The sequence below is a fragment of the Pseudophryne corroboree genome, chromosome 10 (assembly GCF_028390025.1).
Source record: "Pseudophryne corroboree isolate aPseCor3 chromosome 10, aPseCor3.hap2, whole genome shotgun sequence".
NCBI classification, from domain to species: Eukaryota; Metazoa; Chordata; class Amphibia; order Anura; family Myobatrachidae; genus Pseudophryne; species Pseudophryne corroboree.
In genome coordinates this window covers 110223912-110244896 of record NC_086453.1, presented here as the reverse complement: position 1 = coordinate 110244896, position 20985 = coordinate 110223912, and the positions used below count along the sequence as shown (strand labels likewise).

At 44.2% G+C, this 20985-nt stretch overlaps 1 protein-coding gene across 3 annotated transcripts in view; it reads right to left on the bottom strand.

The window, feature by feature from the left end:
* Positions 1 to 20985, bottom strand: part of NTN5 (netrin 5) — a 248179-nt gene that overhangs the window by 29792 nt on the left and 197402 nt on the right. For all 3 annotated transcript variants that reach the window (XM_063942736.1, XM_063942735.1, XM_063942734.1), the window contains 2 exons: positions 13913 to 14101; positions 5347 to 5496 (listed from right to left, as the gene is read on the bottom strand). In XM_063942736.1, coding sequence (XP_063798806.1) covers positions 5347 to 5496; positions 13913 to 14101 — 339 coding nt within the window. The remainder of the gene's footprint in view (positions 1 to 5346; positions 5497 to 13912; positions 14102 to 20985) is intronic.

Genomic DNA, 20985 nt, shown 5'->3' with positions numbered 1-20985 from the left:
ACTCCATGGAGACATTCACCAGCAGCAATTGCCTCCAGAAAGTACACGGGGATCTGAGATGGTGGATTCCAGTGGGGACGAATTAATAATCTGTGAGGAGGGGGATGTACACAGTGAAAGGGGTGATGAATCGGACGATGATGATGAGGTGGACATCTTGCCTCTGTAGAGCCAGTTTGTGCAAGGAGAGATTGATTGCTTCTTTTTTGGTGGGGGCCCAAACCAACCAGTCATTTCAGTCACAGTCGTGTGGCAGACCCTGTCGCTGAAATGATGGGTTGGTTAAAGTGTGCATGTCCTGTTTATACAACATAAGGGTGGGTGGGAGGGCCCAAGGACAATTCCATCTTGCACCTCTTTTTTCTATCATTTTTCTTTGCGACATGTGCTGTTTGGGGAGTATTTTTTAGAAGGGCCATTCTGCCTGACACTGCAGTGCCACTCCTAGATGGGCCAGGTGTTTGTGTCGGCCACTTGGGTCGCTTATCTTACTCACACAGCTACCTCATTGCGCCTCTTTTTTTTCTTCTTTGCGTCATGTGCTGTTTGGGGAGTAGTTTTTGGAAGGGCCATCCTGCCTGACACTGCAGCGCCACTCCTAGATGGGCCAAGTGTTTGTGTCGGCCACTTGGGTCGCTTATCTTACTCACACAGCTACCTCATTGCGCCTCTTTTTTTCTTCTTTGCGTCATGTGCTGTTTGGGGAGTAGTTTTTTGAAGGGCCATCCTGCCTGACACTGCAGTGCCACTCCTAGATGGGCCAGGTGTTTGTGTCGGCCACTTGGGTCGCTTATCTTACTCACACAGCTACCTCATTGCGCCTCTTTTTTTTCTTCTTTGCGTCATGTGCTGTTTGGGGAGTATTTTTTGGAAGAGCCATCCTGCCTGACACTGCAGTGCCACTCCTAGATGAGCCAGGTGTTTGTGTCGGCCACTAGGGTCGCTTAGATTACTCACACAGCTACCTCATTGCGCCTCTTTTTTTCTTTGCGTCATGTGCAGTTTGGGGAGTATTTTTTGGAAGGGCCATCCTGCCTGACACTGCAGTGCCACTCCTAGATGGGCCAGGTGTTTGTGTCGGCCACTTGTGTCGCTTAGCTTAGCCATCCAGCGACCTCGGTGCAAATTTTAGGACTAAAAATAATATTGTGAGGTGTGAGGTGTTCAGAATAGACTGAAAATTAGTGGAAATTATGGTTATTGAGGTTAATAATACTATGGGATCAAAATGACCCCCAAATTCTATGATTTAAGCTGTTTTTTAGGGTTTTTTGAAAAAAACACCTGAATCCAAAACACACCCGAATCCGACAAAAAAAAATTCGGTGAGGTTTTGCCAAAACGCGTTCGAACCCAAAACACGGCCACGGAACCGAACCCAAAACCAAAACACAAAACCCGAAAAATTTCAGGTGCACATCCCTAATAATGTCGACACGGTTAAAATGCTTCGGATAATATTACTAACATGTTGGCATTCTCAGGTTGACATTACACTGTCCACATTCTCTCTGCCAATATTCAGAATGTGTCTCAAACCCATCAAATGTAACTGTCCTCCTGCAAGAACTACTCATCAACAGAAGCAAATGGTCAGGTAATTATCTAAGCATATCATTATATGAGAGAATTATTAACCAGCGTAGATTTATCAAAGCAAATATGAACCTTTAAACTTATTTCTAATGACTAAATGACATTCAACAATATATTATTACAGTAATCACATACTCTATCTTCCAAAATGAAGCTTATCAAAGTCAGAAAAATGTAATTGTTTTATATGAAAAATAGTGGAAGGCTATACCAGATGTATTGATGGGGGGAGTTATTTCTTTTGAGGTATCAGATAAAAGTTACATCATAAATTACTGTAGTTTTGGACTCTATTAAAAAATAGAGATCACACCTAGTGGACATTTACAGATGTGTCCTCAAACATCTAGCCTCAATATGCCATGCAGCGCAAGATGCACGGTGGGAGTGATCCACCAGGTCCCGTGCAACTCTGCTGGCGTAGGATGTCTTCGGTTTGGAAGCACCAGGAGACTGTGCTGATTACTTTGATATGTGACACCTGCACATCTGTGTGTGACTGAGTCTTCGCTGCGGTGCGAACGGGTCGGCAATGCGCGGCGGATGCATTGTGCATGCGCATCGTTGCCCGGCGATGACAGCGGCGATCGCAAGAAGACGGACAGGCAGGAGGCGTTCTGGGGCGGATACTCATCGTTCTCCTGGCGTGGTGAGCCCATTGCAGGCGGATCCAGGCGTTTGGAGGGCGGATGTCTGACGTCAGAGCCGGGACCTTCATCGCTGGATCCATCACACAGGGTAAGTACAGTAGCTTCAGGGCTGGTCTTGTTCTGCAGAAAACTTTTTTAGCATAGCAGGGCTGCACAAGCGATCGCAGACCTGCTATGCTAAAATACACTCCCCCATAGGCGGCATCAGGATGATTGCACGAGCAGCAAAAAGTTACTACGTGCGATCAACTCGGAATGACTCCCCATGTGCACTGCAGGTGAGGCAGATATAACATTTGCAGAGAAAGTTAGATTTGGGTGGGTTATTTTGTTTCTGTGCAGGTAAATACTGGCTGCTTTATTTTTACACACAATTAAGATTTCAGTTTGAATACACCCCACCCAAATCTAACTTTCTCTGCACATGTTATATCTGCCCCCCCCCCCCCCCCCCCCCCCTGCAGTGCACATGGTTTTCCCCAACTGCTAACAAATTTGCTGCTGCTATCAACTCTGAATTAGGCCCCTGGTGCGCTGAGATGGGCTGTTTGGTGCAAATTCAGTAACAATGGATAAGGACACATCCATACCCACCCACATCAGTGTGCCTACCCAGTTAAAAAGGTTTACATACCCTATGGATTAAATGTATTTATTTTTTATTTCCAGTTATTTATATAGCACACACATAGGTGGTCATTCCGAGTTGTTCGCTAGCAAGCTGCTTTTAGCAGCTTTGCACACGCTAAGCCGCCGCCTACTGGGAGTGAATCTTAGCTTCTTAAAATTGCGAACGAAAGATTTGCAATATTGCGAAGAGACATCTCTGTGCAGTTTCTGAGTAGCTCGAGACTTACTCGGCATCTGCGATCAGTTCAGTGCTTGTCGTTCCTGGTTTGACGTCACAAACACACCCAGCATTCGTCCAGACACTCCTCCGTTTCTCCAGCCACTCCCGCGTTTTTCCCAGAAACTGCGAGCAGTGCTGCTGACAGCTGCTCTCCCTCTCTCTACATGGCACTTGGATCCAGAGAGGTGTATGCTCTCCCTCCCCCCCGCTGCATCAGGCATTGGGAAGTTTACTGCTATTGAACTCCAGCAGCGGTGAGCACTAGAAAATCATCCTTAAAACACCATATAACACTCTGTGGAACTTTATCCAAATATAGTGGAAAAGGCAACCAATTTATGAGACAGTGATTGATTCACAGTCAATTACCGGATCATTAAGATTATGTGGAACCTTTTGGTGCTGTGTCAAGCATTATGACTTTTTAGATAAATTTATATTTTGTTTATAAATTATGTGCATTTATTAAAGTATATATCATTTTATTTATTGCATTTGCGCTCTCATTCATCTTAAATAATATTGGGCCTAATTCTGAGTTGATCGCAGCATCAAGTTTGTTAGCAATTGGGAAAAACCATGTGCACTGGAGGTGGGGACAGATATAACATGTGCAGAGAGAGTTAGATTTGGGTGGGGTGCATTCAAACTGAAATCTAAATTGCAGTGTAAAAATAAGCAGCCAGTATTTACCCTGCACAGAAACAAAATAAACCACCGAAATCTAACTCTCTCTGTAAATGTTATATCTGCCCCCCCTGCAGTGCACATGGGGGGTAATTCCAAGTTGATCGCAGCAGGAATTTTTTTAGCAGTTGGGCAAAACCTTGTGCAGTGCAGGGGAGGCAGATATAACATGTGCAGAGAGAGATAGATTTGGGTGTGGTGAGTTAAATCTGCAATCTAAATTGCAGTGTAAAAATAAAGCAGCCAGTATTTACCCTGCACAGAAACAAAATAACCCACCCAAATCTAACTCTCTCTGCAAATGTTATATCTGCCCCACCTGCAGTGCACATGGTTTTGCCCAACTGCTAAAAAATTTCCTGCTGCGATCAACTTGGAATTACCCCCATGGTTTTGCACAATTGCTAACAAACTTGCTGCTGCGATCAACTCAGAATTACCCCCATTGTCTCTAATTAGGTGATAATCCAAATCACCTGCTGAGAACTGCAATTACAATTATTTTATTTTCAAGTGTTCAGTATTTATATATTAAGGAACTTGCGCCCAATAACGAGTGCTGTTGCTTTTACAAAGAATATTTAGCCATTCACATCAGTCCCTGCCCTAGTGGAGCTTACAATCTATATTCCCTACCACATGTACACACACACATTTGTGCTAGGATTAATTTTGTTGGGAGCCAATTAACCTATCAGTATATTTTTGGGTTGTGGGAGGAAACCGGAGTACCCGGAGGAAACCCACGCAAGCACAGGGAGTATATACAAACTCCACACAGTTAGGGCCATGGTGGGAGTACGGATGGTGTAATGGTTAGCAATTTGTCAGATCTGGAGACTCAATCGAAGAAACATCCATTTAATTCTGCCTTTTCCTAAGCATACACATTATGGGGTCTATTCATGAAGCAATGAAAAAAGTGCAGAAGTGAGCCAGTCAGCTTTGAATTAACATTTACCAAGTGCATTCTATAAAATTATACATACTGTAACAGCTGATTGATTGCCATGGACAACTTCTCCACTTGCATATATCTCCGCCCTTTTCTCTACTTCACGAATAGACCCCTATCTTGGTTAAGTGTTATATGAACTGTTATATTAAATCTAAAATGTAATTTGTTCTGTCCTTGTTATCCTAACAAATAGAGTATATGATCTTTATATGAAGAAAGTACTGAATCCTGTGTCATGAATAAAGTCAGGGTGCCTACTGGTACAATGCTATTAAAGGTGAACTGTGTTACTCTTTACATTGTATATTATTTTTCAGTTATTTTGTTTAACTTATCAAATATTAATAATAGTGTGTATCACTGTAAGGGGAGGGATTTTATATACTTAGCATGACATTTTATCTGCTCTTTGTTTCTTCTTTGTTTTGTGTTATTTAGAAACATTGCTGGATTTATAATTGGGAACTAAAGACACATACCTGTAGTTAGAGCCACTAGAAGTTCTTATATATTTATAGTCTATATTTTGCCTAACACTCTATACTGTCGGAGCGCTGATTGACTTTACATTAAACACAAAATTCTAAAAGTTTCTGATTACTTACGGACACAAGGCATATGTGGAGATCGACTCTGCTGGTATCCCTGAGCACAGCGGTTGCATGTTAGGCCAGTCACTCCGGTTTTGCACTGGCATTGGCCTGTTGTCTGGTTGCACATGGCATTGAAAGCTCCAATTGGGTGACACTGGCAAGCTAAAAATGAAATGATATCATTACTGTAGCTTGCTGGAAACAGTTTCTGCTAGAAACTAATATAAGATAGTTTTTATATAATTTAGAACAGTCCATAAACAAACATTTCCTTCTGCAATAAGATTATTATACAGATTTATAAAAGAACAAATTTGAAAATACTAAACGTAGAACTAGTACCAGTAGTTAGACATGAAGGCAGATACTCTTGATGTAAGGAGGGTTGGATGCACAGTGCTTCATGGAGTCAGAAGTACAGATTCAATCAGTCCTGTACCAAATAATCTGGTCTCAGCACAGAACGTATACATAAAATAACACTTCAAGACAGAATTTTACACGTGTCAAAATGTGTTAGTCATGACAGTATTATCTGCTGCAATTACAATGTATTGTGGGGGTAATTCAGACCTGATCGCTCGCTAGCAGTTTCTTGCAGCGCTGCGATCAGATAGTCGCTGCCTATAGGAGAGTGTATTTTAGCTGTGCAAGTGTGCGAACGCATGTACAGCCGAGCAGTATAAAAAGATGTTTTGCAGTTTCTGAGTAGCCCAGGACTTACTCAGCTGCTGCGATCACTTCAGCATGTCCGGGACCGGAATTGACGTCAGACACCTGCCCTGCAAACGCTTGGACACGCCTGCGTTTCTCCAAACACTCCCAGAAAACGGTCAGTTACCACCCACAAAAGCCTTCTTCCTGTCAATCTTCTTGCGATCGGCTGTGTGAATGGATTCTTCGTAAAACCCAACACACAGCAACGATCCGCTTTGTACCTGAGCGATGCACCTGCGCATTACAGTGCATACGCATGCGCAGTTCTGACCTGATCGCAGCGCTGCAAAAAATGCTAGCGAGCGATCAGGGCTGAATTACCCCCTGTACCCTTTAGTATGTGAATGGTTTGAAAAGTTTTGTTGGTATGAATCTGTGCAAGTGCATTCAGGTCCCGTCCTGCTATGCTGCTTGTTAGGCCACAGCGCATTAAAACAATAAATAAGTGATCACAGCGCTTGTGGAAGCTTATTACTTATATCACATTAAAAAAAAATATATATATATATTAGATTTTTTGTGTAACCATTGGTCCACAGAAATGAGTAAGTATTAAGAATTAATATTAGGAAGGCCCGTAATTATATAATATTACATTTATTGTGTAATCTCAATTAGAAATATGCATCAAAAAACAACAATAAAATGATAAAATTCCAAGGAGAGTGGTAATATCAATTAATTCTTAATACTTACTCATTTCTGAAGACCAATAGTTACACAAAAAATCTAATATATATATATATATATATACTGTATATATATATTTTTATGTGATAAAGTAATAAGCATCCACAAGCGCTCTAATCACTTATTTATTGTCTTATTGCGCTGTCGCCTAACAAGAAGCACAGCAGGACGGGACCTGAATGCACTTGCACAGATACCAACAAAACTTTTCAAACCATTCACAGACTAATGGGTACAGGGGGTAATTCAGAAGGGATCGCTCGGTAGCATTTTTTGCAGCGTTGCGATCAGGTCAGAACTGCGCATGCGTATGCACTGCAATGCGCAGGCGCATCGCTTGGGTACAAAGCGGATCGTTGCTGTGTGATGGGTTTTACGAAGAATCCATTTGCACAGCCGATCGCAAGAAGATTGACAGAAAGAATGCGTTTGTGGGTGGTAACTGACTGTTTTCTGGGAGTGTTTGGAAAAATGCAGGCGTGTCCAAGCGGTTGCAGGGCGAGTGTATATATATATATTATTTTTTTATTTTTTATTTTTTTGCGAAATAAGTAATAAGCATCCACAAGCACAGTAATCACTTTTCTCTATCGTCCTAAGTGGATGCTGGGGTTCCTGAAAGGACCATGGGGAATAGCGGCTCCGCAGGAGACAGGGCACAAAAAAGTAAAGCTTTTACCAGATCAGGTGGTGTGCACTGGCTCCTCCCCCTATGACCCTCCTCCAGACTCCTGTTAGATTTTGTGCCCGAACGAGAAGGGTGCAATCTAGGTGGCTCTCCTAAAGAGCTGCTTAGAGAAAGTTTAGCTTAGGTTTTTTACTTTACAGTGAGTCCTGCTGGCAACAGGATCACTGCAACGAGGGACTTAGGGGAGAAGTAGTGAACTCACCTGCGTGCAGAGTGGATTTGCTGCTTGGCTACTGGACACTAGCTCCAGAGGGACGATCACAGGTACAGCCTGGATGGTCACCGGAGCCGCGCCGCCGGCCCCCTTGCAGACGCTGAAGAGAGAAGAGGTCCAAAATCGGCGGCTGAAGACTCCTGAGTCTTCATAAAGGTAGCGCACAGCACTGCAGCTGTGCGCCATTTTCCTCTCAGCACACTTCACACAACAGTCACTGAGGGTGCAGAGCGCTGGGGGGGGCGCTCTGAGAGGCAAATAAAAACCTTATTAGAGGCAAAAAATACCTCACATATAGCCCACAGAGGCTATATGGAGATATTTAACCCCTGCCTAACTTCAAAAATAGCGGGAGACGAGCCCGCCGAAAAAGGGGCGGGGCCTATCTCCTCAGCACACAGCGCCATTTTCTCTCACAGAAAAGCTGGAGAGAAGGCTCCCAGGCTCTCCCCTGCACTGCACTACAGAAACAGGGTTAAAACAGAGAGGGGGGGCACTGATTTTGGCGATATTGTATATATATAAAAGATGCTATAAGGGAGAAACACTTATATAAGGTTGTCCCTATATAATTATAGCGTTTTTGGTGTGTGCTGGCAGACTCTCCCTCTGTCTCCCCAAAGGGCTAGTGGGTCCTGTCCTCTGTCAGAGCATTCCCGGTGTGTGTGCTGTGTGTCGGTACGTGTGTGTCGACATGTATGAGGACGATGTTGGTGAGGAGGCGGAGAAATTGCCTGTAATGGTGATGTCACTCTCTAGGGAGTCGACACCGGAATGGATGGCTTATTTAGAGAATTACGTGAGAATGTCAACACGCTGCAAGGTCGGTTGACGACATGAGACGGCCGACAATCTATTAGGACCGGTCCAGGCGTCTCAGAAACACCGTCAGGGGTTTTTAAAAAACGCCCATTTACCTCAGTCGGTCGACACAGACACAGACACGGACACTGAATACAGTGTCGACGGTGAATAAACAAACGTATTTCTCATTAGGGCCACACGTTAAGGGCAATGAAGGAGGTGTTACGTGTTTCTGATACTACAAGTACCACAAGAAAGGGTATTATGTGGGAGTGAAAAAACTACCGGTAGTTTTTCCTGAATCAGATAAAATAAAATGAAGTGTGTGATGATGCGTAGGGTTACCCCGATAGCAAATATTGGCGTTATACCCTTTCCCGCCAGAAATTAGGGTACGTTGGGAAACACCCCTTAGGGTGATAAGGCGCTCACACGCTTATCAAGTGGCGTTACCGTCTCCAGATACGGCCGCCCTCAAGGAGCCAGCTGATAGGAAGCTGGAAAAATATCCTAAAAAGTATATACACACATACGGTGGTTATACTGCGACCAGCGATCGCCATCAGCCTGGAGATGCAGTGCTGGGTTGGCTTGGTCGGATTCCCTGACTGAAAATATTTTATTCATGTACAGCATTTAATAGGATGCATTCTATATATATGTATGTGAGATGCACAGAGGGATATTTGCTCTCTGGCATCAAGATAAGTGCGTTGTCCATATCTCCCAGAAGATGTCAGGGACACGACAGTGGTCAGGTGATACAGATCCCATACGGCAGATGGAAGTATTGCTGTATAAAGGGAAGGAGTTATTTGGGGGTCGGTCCATCGGACCTGGGGACCACAGCAACAGCTGGGAAATCCAACCTTTTTTACCCCAAGTTACATCTCAGCTAAAAAAGACACCGTCTTTTCAGCCTCAATCTTTCCTTTCCCATGAGGGCATGCAGGCAAAAGGCCAGTCATATCTGCCCAGACATAGAGGTAAGGGAAGTAGACTGCAGCAGGCAGCCCTTTCCCAGGAAAAGAAGCCCTCCACCGCGTCTGCCAAGTCCTCAGCATGACGCTGGGGCCGTGCAAGCGGACTCAAGGTGGGGGGGTAGTCTCAAGAGTCTCAGGGCGCAGTGGGATCACTCGCAAGTTGACCCCTAGATCGTACGAGTATTATCCCAGGGGTAAAGATTGGAGAGTCGAGACATCTTCTCCTCGCAGGTTCCTGAAGTCTGCTTTACCAACGGCTCCCTCCGACAGGGAGGCAGCATTGGAAACAATTCACAAGCTGTATATCCAGCAGGTGATAATCAAAGTACCCCTCCTACGACAAGGAAAAGGGTATTATTTTTCCACACTATATTGTGGTACTGAAGCCAGACGGCTTGGTGACACATAGTCTAAATCTAAAATGTTTTGAACACTTACATAAAAGGTTCAAATCGAGATAAAGTCACTCAGAGCAGTGATAGCGAACCGGAAAAAAGGGGACTATATGGTGTCCCTGGACATCAAGGATTACCTCCATGTCCAAATTTTGTCCTTCTCATCAAGGGTACCTCTGGTTCGTGGTACAGAACTGTCAATATCAGTTTCAGACGATGCCGTTTGAATTATCCACGGCACCCCGGGCCTTTTTACCAAGGTAATGGCCGAAAAGATGTTTCTTCAAAGAAAAAAGGCATCTAAATTATCCCTTACTTGCACGACCTAAAAAGGGCAAGTTCCAGAGAACAGTTGGAGGTCGGAAGAGCACTATCTAAAGTAGTTCTTCGACGGCACGACTGGATTCTAAATATTCCAAGAATCGCAGCTGTTTTCCGACGATACGTCTGCTGTTCCTAGGGATGATTCTGGACACGGTTCAGAAAAAGGTTTTTCTTCCCGAGGAAAAAGCCAAGGAGTTATCCGACCTGTCAGGAACCTCCTAAAACCAGGAAAGGTGTCTGTACATCAATGCACAAGAGTCCTGGGAAAAATGGTGGCTTTTTACGAAGCAATTCCATTCGGCAGATTCCATGCAAGAATTTTCCAAAGGGATCTGTTGGACAAATGGTCAGGGTCGCATCCTCAGATGCACCTGCGAATAACCCTGTCGCCAAGGACAAGGGTATATCTTCTGTGGTGGTTGCAAAAGGCTCATCTATTGGAGGGCCGCAGATTCGGCATACAGGATTTGATCCTGGTGACCACGGACGCCAGCCTGAGAGGTTGGGGAGCAGTCACACAAGGAAGAAACTTCCAGGGGGTATGGACGAACCTGGAAAAGTCTCTTCACATAAACATTCTGGTACTAAGAGCAATCTAAAATGCTCTAAGCCAGGCGGAACCACTCCTGCAAGGAAAACCGGTGTTGATTCAGTCGGACAACATCACGGCGGTCGCCCATGTAAACAGACAGGGCGGCACAAGAAGCAGGAGTGCAAGGGCAGAAGCTACCAAGATTCTTCGCTGGGCGGAGAATCACGTAATAGCACTGTCAGCAGTGTTCTTCCCGGGCGTGGACAACTGGGAAGCAGACTTCCTCAGCAGACACGATATTCACCCGGGAGAGGGGGGTCTTCATCCAGAAGTCTTCCACATGCTAGTAAACTGTTGGGAAAGACCAATGGTAGACATGATGGCGTCTCGCCTCAACAAGAAACTGGACAAGTATTGCGCCAGGTCAAGAGATCCACAGGCAATAGCTGTGGACGCACTGGTAACACCTTGGGTGTACAAATCAGTATATGTGTTTCCTCCTCTGCCTCTCATACCAAAGGTATTGAAGATTATACGGTGAGGAGGAGTAAGAACAATACTAGTGGCTCCGGATTGGCCAAGAAGGACTTGGTACCCGGAACTTCAAGAGTTGGTCACGGACGACCCGTGCCCTCTACTTCTGAGAAGGGACCTGCTACAACAGGGTCCCTGTCTCTTTCAAGACTTACCGCGGCTGCGTTTGACGGCATGGCGGTTGAACGCCAGATCCTAAAAGGGAAAGGCATTCCAGAAGAAGTCATTCCTACCTTGATTAAGGCAAGGAAGGAAGTCACCGCGAAACATTATCACCGCATTTGGCGAAAATATGTCGCGTGGTGCGAGGATCGGAGTGTTCCGACGGAGGAATTTCAACTGGGTCGTTTCCTACATTTCCTACAATCAGGATTGTCTATGGGTCTCAAATTGAGATCTATTAAGGTTCAAATTTCGGCCCTGTCAATATTCTTCCAAAAAGAATTGTCCTCAGTTCCTGAGGTACAGACTTTTGTTAAAGGAGTACTGCATATACAGCCTCCTGTGGTGCCTCCGGTGGCACCGTGGGATCTAAATGTAGTTTTAGATTTCCTCAAATCCCATTGGTTTGAACCATTGAAAAAGGTGGATTTTAAATATCTCACATGGAAAGTGACTATGTTACTGGCCCTGGCTTCCGCCAGGAGAGTATCTGAATTGGCGGCTTTATCTTATAAAAGCCCTTATCTAATCTTCCATTCGGATAGGGCAGAACTGAGGACTCGTCCGCATTTTCTCCCTAAGGTGGTATCAGCGTTTCACCTGAACCAACCTATTGTGGTGCCTGCGGCCACTGGCGACTTGGAGGACTCCAAGTTGTTGGACGTTGTCAGAGCCTTAAAAATATACATTTCAAGGACGGCTGAAGTCAGAAAATCTGACTCGCTGTTGATACTATATGCACCCAACAAGTTGGGTGCCCCTGCTTCTAAGCAGACGATTGCTCGTTGGATTTGTAACACAATTCAACTTGCTCATTCTGTGGCAGGCCTGCCACAGCCTAAATCTGTTAAGGCCCATTCCACAAGGAAGGTGGGCTCATCTTGGGCGGCTGCCCGAGGGGTCTCGGCATTACAATTCTGCCGAGCAGCTACGTGGTCGGGGGAAAACACGTTTGTAAAATTCTACAAATTTGATACCCTGGCAAAAGAGGACTTGGAATTCTCTCATTCGGTGCTGCAGAGTCATCCGCACTCTCCCGCCCGTTTGGGAGCTTTGGTATAATCCCCATGGTCCTTTCAGGAACCCCAGCATCCACTTAGGACGATAGAGAAAATAAGAATTTACTTACCGATAATTCTATTTCTCGGAGTCCGTAGTGGATGCTGGGCGCCCATCCCAAGTGCGGATTATCTGCAATACTGTACATAGTTATTGTTAACAAATTCGGGTTATATTGTTAAGGAGCCATCTTTAAGAGGCTCTTTCTGTTACCATACTGTTAACTGGGTTTAGATCACAAGTTGTACGGTGTGATTGGTGTGGCTGGTATGAGTCTTACCCGGGATTCAAATTGCCTCCCTTATTGTGTACGCTCGTCCGGGCACAGTACCTAACTGGAGTCTGGAGGAGGGTCATAGGGGGAGGAGCCAGTGCACACCACCTGATCTGGTAAAAGCTTTACTTTTTTGTGCCCTGTCTCCTGCGGAGCCGCTATTCCCCATGGTCCTTTCAGGAACCCCAGCATCCACTACGGACTCCGAGAAATAGAATTATCGGTAAGTAAATTCTTATTATTTATTGTCTTTTCTGTCAGCCTAATAGGGGTTCTAACCAAACCCTTAATTACGTGCAGCTAAGGTGGATTAATGCACTCTTAGAGTGTGAATATTTATTTCCATCTATATTTTGTAGAATTATTTATCACAGCGCCAACAGTGTCAGTGTTGGAGCTGCCTCTCCTGAAATAGACAGCGCAATAAGGAAAAAATAAGCAAAGTTTCCATTCCCTTCCACCGCAATCTCTTCCAACACAGCAAATACTTATAGAGCACGCTTGCCACTTAGCATAGCATTTGCAGAGCTTTGAACCACCTGACTGGCTAATCATTTTTCAAAAAACAGCTCAGAAACATATGTTTCTTTTATGATTGAATTAGGCCAAGAACATCGATTTTAAATGTATCCAACCTGAGTTCATTGGAAAAAATATTAATATAAATTTTTCTAGACCTCGGATTACGATACAAAAAATATGTAAGAAAATGAAAATTGATGATCGAACATTGCAATTCACAGATTTACATTTTCCTGGTGGCTGCTCCTCTCTACAGCTGCTGGGTGGGGGGTGCAGCCAGGCTGCCTGAACAGCAGTGATAGGTTGACAGCACACACTGGGAGAGGATATAAGGAGAGGGGAACGGAGTTCCCCCTGCGATTGGTGGATGCTGGAAGATAATCTTCTAGCCGCTGCCCAGTGGGAATTTCTGACGTCACATTGTTTGTGACCATGTCAGGGAATGGACCCTGGCGTGGTTGCAAAGAATGCGACCATGTAAGGAAGGTGGTTAACTGCATCATTAAATAGGAATTGTGGCTCAGTCTTTTCATTCTCATGATCCACTTGACATTACAGCCAAAACAGACTATTTCATAATAAGCATACTTCTGGGGCACTTTGCTGTACTTCTGCATCAGCTAATAGTGTAAATGCGCACATCAATGTAATAGTAAAAAGTGAGGGCTTTATGTACTTACGCTTGCAGGCCTTTCGACTTGCTATAGCTTTACTCAAGTCGCGTTTGTAACCTTGTTTGCAGTAATGACAGTGACGTCCGGCGGTATTATGACGACAGTTTAAACATATGCCCCCACTCTTCCTACCAGAGAGCTTGTACAGTTCCATGTTAAATCGACAACGATGAGAATGCTCATTACACTCACAAGCTGAAACGAGAGACTTGGGATGAGATAAGAGGCTCAGCAATATACAAACACCTGCTACCACAAAATACCTTTTATTTGTTGGTTTCTCTTGAAAACTTTGTAAAGCTATGTAAAAGAATATTAAGCTTTGTTTGGGTCAAATGTTTATTCAACAGTGTCTTTTGCCACATTTTTAAGTGGTGGAATATCTGAGGGGCTCACCAGGTCTGGCTCCCACTGCAGGGTAGTGTTAGTCCTTGCCTGTCTATGTAGTATGTACCAGTGGCAGAACTAGCAAGTAGTGGGCCCAGGTACAAACATATGCTTTGAGCATCCCACTGATATGCCCCCCCCCCCCCCCCCAACTAAAGGAAAACAATAATGTGGTTAGTATGTTGATGCAATGAGTGCTCATGGCTGTGCTCACTCCATAGATGCGTTTTCCCCACATGAATCCTTGTGTGCCCCAAATGCCCCCCCAGTGTTTTACTAGCTTTCCCCCTCCGCATGTTCCTCACTACACATAACTGCACTGTTTGCTGTATTACAATACATCCTACATCACTGCACTACATTTCCCTTGTACACTGCACCATATCACTACACTACATCCCCTTATACACTGCACTACATCACCACACTACATCCCCTTATATGCCACACTACATCCCCTTACTCGCTGCACTACATCACTATACTGCATCCCCCTACTGTATATGCTACACTGCATCAATACACTACATCCCCTTATATGCTGTACTACATCCCTACAATACATCCCCCTATACACTATACTACATCACTACACTACATCACCCTATATGCTGCACCACATCACCATTCTACAGTACATCTCCCCAATATGCTGTGGTGCATCATTACACTACATCCCTACAGTACACTACATCTACTATGGGCATGTAGAAATGATCCTATTCATCAACTTCCGAAAATCTTTTTTTTCTTTTTTAAATTGACTGTGTAACTGTACTCCATCCTCGGGTAGCATACAGTCCCCGATTCGCACGACAAGCTGGCTTTTATACTGCAACTAGTGCTGGAAAGGGATCTTTTTAGAGCCCCTATAAATATCAGTGTGGAGCTGTGTGGAGTGTGTATAATTTCCCCATGCTTGCTCTGGTTTCCTCCCACAATCTAAACAAATGAACCCTAGTGTGTAAGTGTGTGAATGTACAGATGTAGCCACACTCAGATTTTGAGGCATAGCTGGCGCAACTAGTGTATGCACGCGCACATCCATAGGAATTAATGGAACGATCGCCTGACACTGATTAGAATGCCGGCGCCGGCATCCTGAACAGGATCACAATGCCGCCGCCAGCATACCTATAGCCGGCATCTCGAGTCACTGCCGGGCTGCTGGAGAGGTAAGCTGCGGGGAGGAGAGGTTAGGCTTTGTGGGGAGCACTGGTGTCAGATGGGGGAGAGCGGGGGGTGCGGCCTGCACCCAGGTGTCACCATCGGAGGGGGTGACACCAAAATGCTGACTTCTCCACAGAGACAGGAGCCAGGTGCTGCAGTGTAACATTCTCCTGCAGCACCTGGCTCCTGTCATAGCGGAGGAGCCGACACTGTATACTGGCCAGTCTTCGGGGGCAGCCAGCATCTCTGTGGATGCTGGGCATGCCTCCAGGAGTGATGAAATCGGAGGGCTGTCCGGGAAGCCAAGCCCCTTCCTAGATAGGCCATGCCCACTGTTTGGGATTACCCACAATACCACGCCTCCTCCGTGATAGGTCATGCCCCCTTTCGGCCATGAGGGGGGGTACCACACCGAGTGTCACCAGTACCAGTGACGCCTCTGGTGGGGAGGGTTAGACTGTGGGAAGAGGGGTTAGGTTTAGGCTGCAGGGAGAGCAGATTTAAAGTTAGGCACTCCCGGGGAGGGTTAGGTTTAGGATCGAGGGGAGGGTTAGGTTTAGACTGTGGGGGGGAGGGTTAGTTTAGGCTGTGGGGAAGGGGGAGATAGAGTTAGGCACCACCAAGGAGAGTTAGGGTTAGGCTGTGGGGGTTGGGGGGTAGGTTTAGGCTGCAGTAAGGGAGGTTAAGGGGGTTGAGGGGTAGCATGCTTCCAGGCCCCTGTCAGGATTCTAAACAGCGGTCGGTATTCTGAGCCCCAGATCCCTCCTGCCAGCATTTCAAACCCAACCCCTCACTGCTTGTCACTTATACATAGTTGAATTGATCTTCCACATTTGAATGTCCTGTGTGAAATCCAACCTACACTATGGGGGTAATTCAGAGTTGATTGCAGCACCAAATTTGTTAGCAGTTGGGCAAAACCATGTGCACTGCAGGGGGGGGGCAGATGTAACGTGCAGAGAGAGTTAGATTTGGGTGGGGTGTGTTCAATCTGAAATCTAAATTGCAGTTTAAAAATAAAGCAGCCAGTATTTACCCTGCACAGAAACAATATAACCCCCCAAATCTACCTCTCTTTGCACATGTTATATCTGCTCCACCTGCACTACACATGGGGGTAAATTTACTAAGGTGGGAGTTTTTTAGAACTGGTGATGTTGCCCATAGCAACCAATCAGATTCTACTTAACATTTGTCTAGCTGCTTCTAGAAGATAATAGATACAATCTGATTGGTTGCTATGGGCAACATCACCAGTTCTAAAATCTCCCACCTTAGTAAATTTACCCCATGGTTTTGCCCAACTGCTAACAAATTTGCTGCTGCTATCAACTCTGAATTACCCCCTATACCTGAATATGTGCAAGTTGACATTATTGTTTTTCTATATACATTTTTTTATGTGTTCATTATTTGTGAATTTTGCTAAATACATTGTTTAACACAATAACAAAATACTACTTGTGTAAGATAAGTATAAGTTTAGCACTGTGTGTCTTACAAAATAGTTTGTGTCCTTTCTGTGGTTTGTTACCCACACATAGCAGCTCTGGGTTAATTTCTAATACATAAAGGGGGTAATTCCAAGTTGATCGCAGCAGGAATTTTGTTAGCAGTTGGGCAAAACCATGGCCCTCATTCCGAGTTGTTCGCTCGGTAAAAATCTTCGCATCGCAGCGATTTTCCGCTTAATGCGCATGCGCAATGTCCACACTGCGACTGCGCCAAGTAAATTTGCTATGCACTTAGTAATTTTACTCACGGCTTTTTCATCGTTCTGGCGATTGTAATGTGATTGACAGGAAATGGGTGTTACTGGGCGGAAACAGACCGTTTTATGGGCGTGTGGGAAAAAACGCTACCGTTTCCGGAAAAAACGCAGGAGTGGCCGGAGAAACGGAGGAGTGTCTGGGCGAACGCTGGGTGTGTTTGTGACGTCAAACCAGGAACGACAAGCACTGAACTGATCGCAGATGCCGAGTAAGTCTGAAGCTACTCAGAAACTGCTACGAGGTGTGTAATCGCAATATTGCGATTACTTCGTTCGCAATTTTAAGATGCTAAGATTCACTCCCAGTAGGCGGCGGCTTAGCGTGAGCAACTCTGCTAAAATCGCCTTGCGAGCGAACAACTCGGAATGACCTCCCATGTGCACTGCAGGGGCGGCAGATTTAACATGTGCAGAGAGAGTTAGATTTGGGTGTGGTGTGTTCAACCTGCAATCTAATTTGTAGTGTAAAAATAAAGCAGCCAGTATTTACCCTGCACAGAAACAATAGAACCCACCCAAATCTAACTCTCTCTGCAAATGTTATATCTGCCTCCCCTGCAGTACACATGGTTTTACCCAACTGCTAACAAAATTCCTGCTGCGATCAACTTGGAATTACCCCCAAAATTTCCATTCCAGCACTGAAGTGTAATTTCTTGTTCATTTTGTACTTAGAGATGGCTTTTAAATACTGAGGGGGGAATTCAATTGTGCCTGAATTTTCTTGAATAAAACCAAGCTATACAACTAGAATTTTTCACAAGTGTGCTTTGTTGTGCGGATAAACTGTGGTCAACAGACATGAAATTTTGATACGGAATGAGAGCAATTAATTATGCATTGCTAAGAATCATTGTAAAATGAACAATGAAAACTCACTATACTGCTGGAGTTATTTAATCTGCTGCTACAAGAACAGTAAACGATTAAAGACATGTCATCTGAATTAATTATTCTTACTGGTGTTACTGAAGCTCCACTGCTGTAGGGATTGTTTATTGTACTATAGGTGTAAAAGCAACATGCTTCATTACAAAGTAAAATCAATAGCTGGTCTTGGAATGTGTTCTATTTGACCTCTAGCTTTTGTATTATATTAACAGACCTAAATTGAAGGTACTGTATAGCTTTATTCCTTTAGGACACTGAAGCTAGGAGGTGAAAGATGTTGTTTATATACATTGTACGTCTTTACATAAAGAAATAGTGGTGTTCTGTAGGATTCTCATCTAATTGTCTACTTGGTCAATTGCCATGTGATTTAGTAGTGTCAAATTAATTAAGTCCTTGATCTGACCCCATGTATCTCTTTTAATAAAATTTAGATGTTCATTTCTATGTACTATTTCCATGGAATCTTGTGAGACGCATCAACTGACTACATTTTAGATAAGAAAACCTGTACGGCTGAAAGCTTAATGTCCTTAGAAAACAATTATGTTCAAATGCTGTTTTTAAAGGAGATCAGTAACGTTTATCAATATAAGTGCAAGGACAAAGTAAACTATACAGACCTGGGGGAGATATGTAAAACGATGGAGAGAGATGAAGTGGAGAGAGTTAAAATACGAACCAATCAGCCATTTTACATTTCATGGGTGGAATTCAAATGATATATCATGCCCAATCTCCTGTCTAAAATAATCCCCGTTATCGTACACATCGCGCCCATAGTAATCAGGTTTAGCTGTGTAAAGGGTCGGGTGCCTTGCTACTCCAAGGGTAGCAAGCTGAAATAATGATACCATGCCCCCGAGGGCAGAAACAGAACAGGTGTGGAAAGGGGTGAAGAGAATTGAATCCCACCCCATGTTTGAAAAATTATAGAAGCTGATAGGCTGGTACTTTATCTAGGATCGATATGTGATCTCGGCAGACTGGATGCCAGTGGACACAATACTGATGCCAACATCCCAATGTTCACGATCCTGACAGGGGTGAGGTAAGTATGCTACCTAACCCTAACTCTCCCTTACCGCAGCCTAACCCTAACCTCCCCCTTAGTGCCCAAACCTAACCCCACCCCCTTTCCGCAGCCTAATCCACCCTCCCCAGTGGAGCCTTAACCTGCCAATCCCCCCACCCCCCACTTCCGCAGCAAAATTCTATCCCTCCAACCTACTGTATACTTACCATCGGATACAAGCTGTCAGTATCAATATGCTGATTTGGTCATGATTCCAGCGTCAGTGTTCTGAAGGCTGATGGGATTCTGGCGTCAGTATTTAGGCTGCGTGGAACCCAACAGCCAGGATTCTGAACGTATACCCTTTATCTCACTCCAATTTATCTCTCTCCAACGTTTGGTACATTTCCCCTCCAGATTTTCCACAATTCCTTGCAGTATGTAATGGATCTTCTTAGGGTTCTTTACACATGATTGCTTTCTTCCTTTTGATTTGTCACCTGACATTAGCATATAAAGTAGCTTGCCTCCATAGGGGTGTGGTATGTAAGGTTGACAGTAAGTAGGTTGACAATGTTTGGGTCGACCATTATTGGTCGACAGTGAGTAGGTCGACAGGATATTTCGGTTGACAGGGTCTTTAGGTCCACAGGTCAAAAGGTCGACATGAGTTTTTGTTGGTTTTTTGGTGTCGTTTTCTCCGTACAGTGACCGGGAACCCCAATTAGTGCACTGTGTCCCCTCTCATGGCTCGCTTCGTTTGCCATGCTTCGGACAAGGTGCCTCGCTGCGCTCGGCACAGGTTACCGTTTCCGATCGTAGTCCACATGGATCATTAAGTATGAAAAAGTTTTTAAAAAATGGGAAAAATTTTGAAAACTCATGTTGACCTTTTGACCTCACGACCTAGAACATGTCGACCTAAAGACCCTGTTGACATAGAAACCCTGTCGACCTACTTACTGTCGACCAATAGTGGTCGACCTAAACATTCTTGACCTACTTACTGTCAACCTAAAGACCGGATCCCCTCCATAGGGAGCAATGTTTTCTAGTATGTGGTGCATTCTATCTGCATGTTGTTACTACACCTCAAGTCACTAATGCATGGGCACAGAGAAATTGTCCAGTGTATGTACCCATAGAGAATATGTTTTAGGTTTTCTTTGATCTACACTATTATTCTTTTGATTGCTATATTAAGGATAGTGAAACTTTTTGTCAATAATTTAAAATCTCCGGAGTGATAAAGATATGAATTACTAAATATTGCTAGTAATTTTCAGCTGTCCTCTGGTGGAAGAAAAATAAGTGTTTTTATATTTGTTCTTAACTGTTTAAATCAGATTTCAGACAACAGCGGTGGGATTTAGTGCAGTCCGAGATTGCCAGACGTGCTGGTTTCCAGCCGATCACTGACATTTTTTAAAGGGACAATCACTTACAATACTAGTACTGATGTCAGGCGCTATCAACAGTTATAAATAGTGTATAAATAAATAGATAATTCTCTTACAGCTCATACAATTTAAATAGCCGCAAACAAGGTGAAATGGCCTGTGGAAATGGCCAACACAATCACACCTGATTGAAACCAGGTGTAGCAAAAATAATTCTAGTTAACCTCTTGCGCTATTGAATTAAAGGTAACATGACTTGAAGACACTTAATTAATGATTGAAATAGATTTAATATCCATAAAATAAATTATAAACATAAAAATGAATAGTTAAGTATGCGCATACACATAAAAAGATAAATACTAAACTTTACTACTGAGCATAAGAGGTGGATCATATAATTAATTGTGACCATATATGACTAATCAGTATTCATACGTTGACA